At 50.6% G+C, this 253-nt stretch overlaps 1 protein-coding gene across 1 annotated transcript in view; it reads left to right on the forward strand.

The window, feature by feature from the left end:
- Positions 1-253, forward strand: part of LOC119588087 — a gene marked incomplete at its 5' end in the record, with an annotated part of 20,276 nt that overhangs the window by 8,571 nt on the left and 11,452 nt on the right. Inside the window, 1 exon segment of the mRNA XM_037936796.1 lies at positions 51-229. Coding sequence (XP_037792724.1) covers positions 51-229 — 179 coding nt within the window.

A 253-nucleotide genomic window follows, 5' to 3' on the forward strand; every position in this document is an offset into this window, starting at 1 on the left:
TCCGTACAGACCTACGCTAACAGCCTTCCTCTCCCCTCTCTGGCCACCAGTTCACCTGCGCTAACAAGAGGCCCTTGACAGAAGCAGATAAACTGTTTCTCTCTCTCTACGAAGACAGAGCCCCTGAGTACGGCGTTTCCGAGCAGGAGCTGGTGTGTGTTTATCAAGGAATTGTGAGGGTCGAGCAGACACCTGAAAATTTTACGGCTGAGTGTGATAAAAAGTTCAGGTGAGGGTGTTCATGTGTTGTTGC

This window comes from Penaeus monodon, chromosome 23 (genome assembly GCF_015228065.2).
Source record: "Penaeus monodon isolate SGIC_2016 chromosome 23, NSTDA_Pmon_1, whole genome shotgun sequence".
Taxonomy (NCBI): Eukaryota; Metazoa; Arthropoda; class Malacostraca; order Decapoda; family Penaeidae; genus Penaeus; species Penaeus monodon.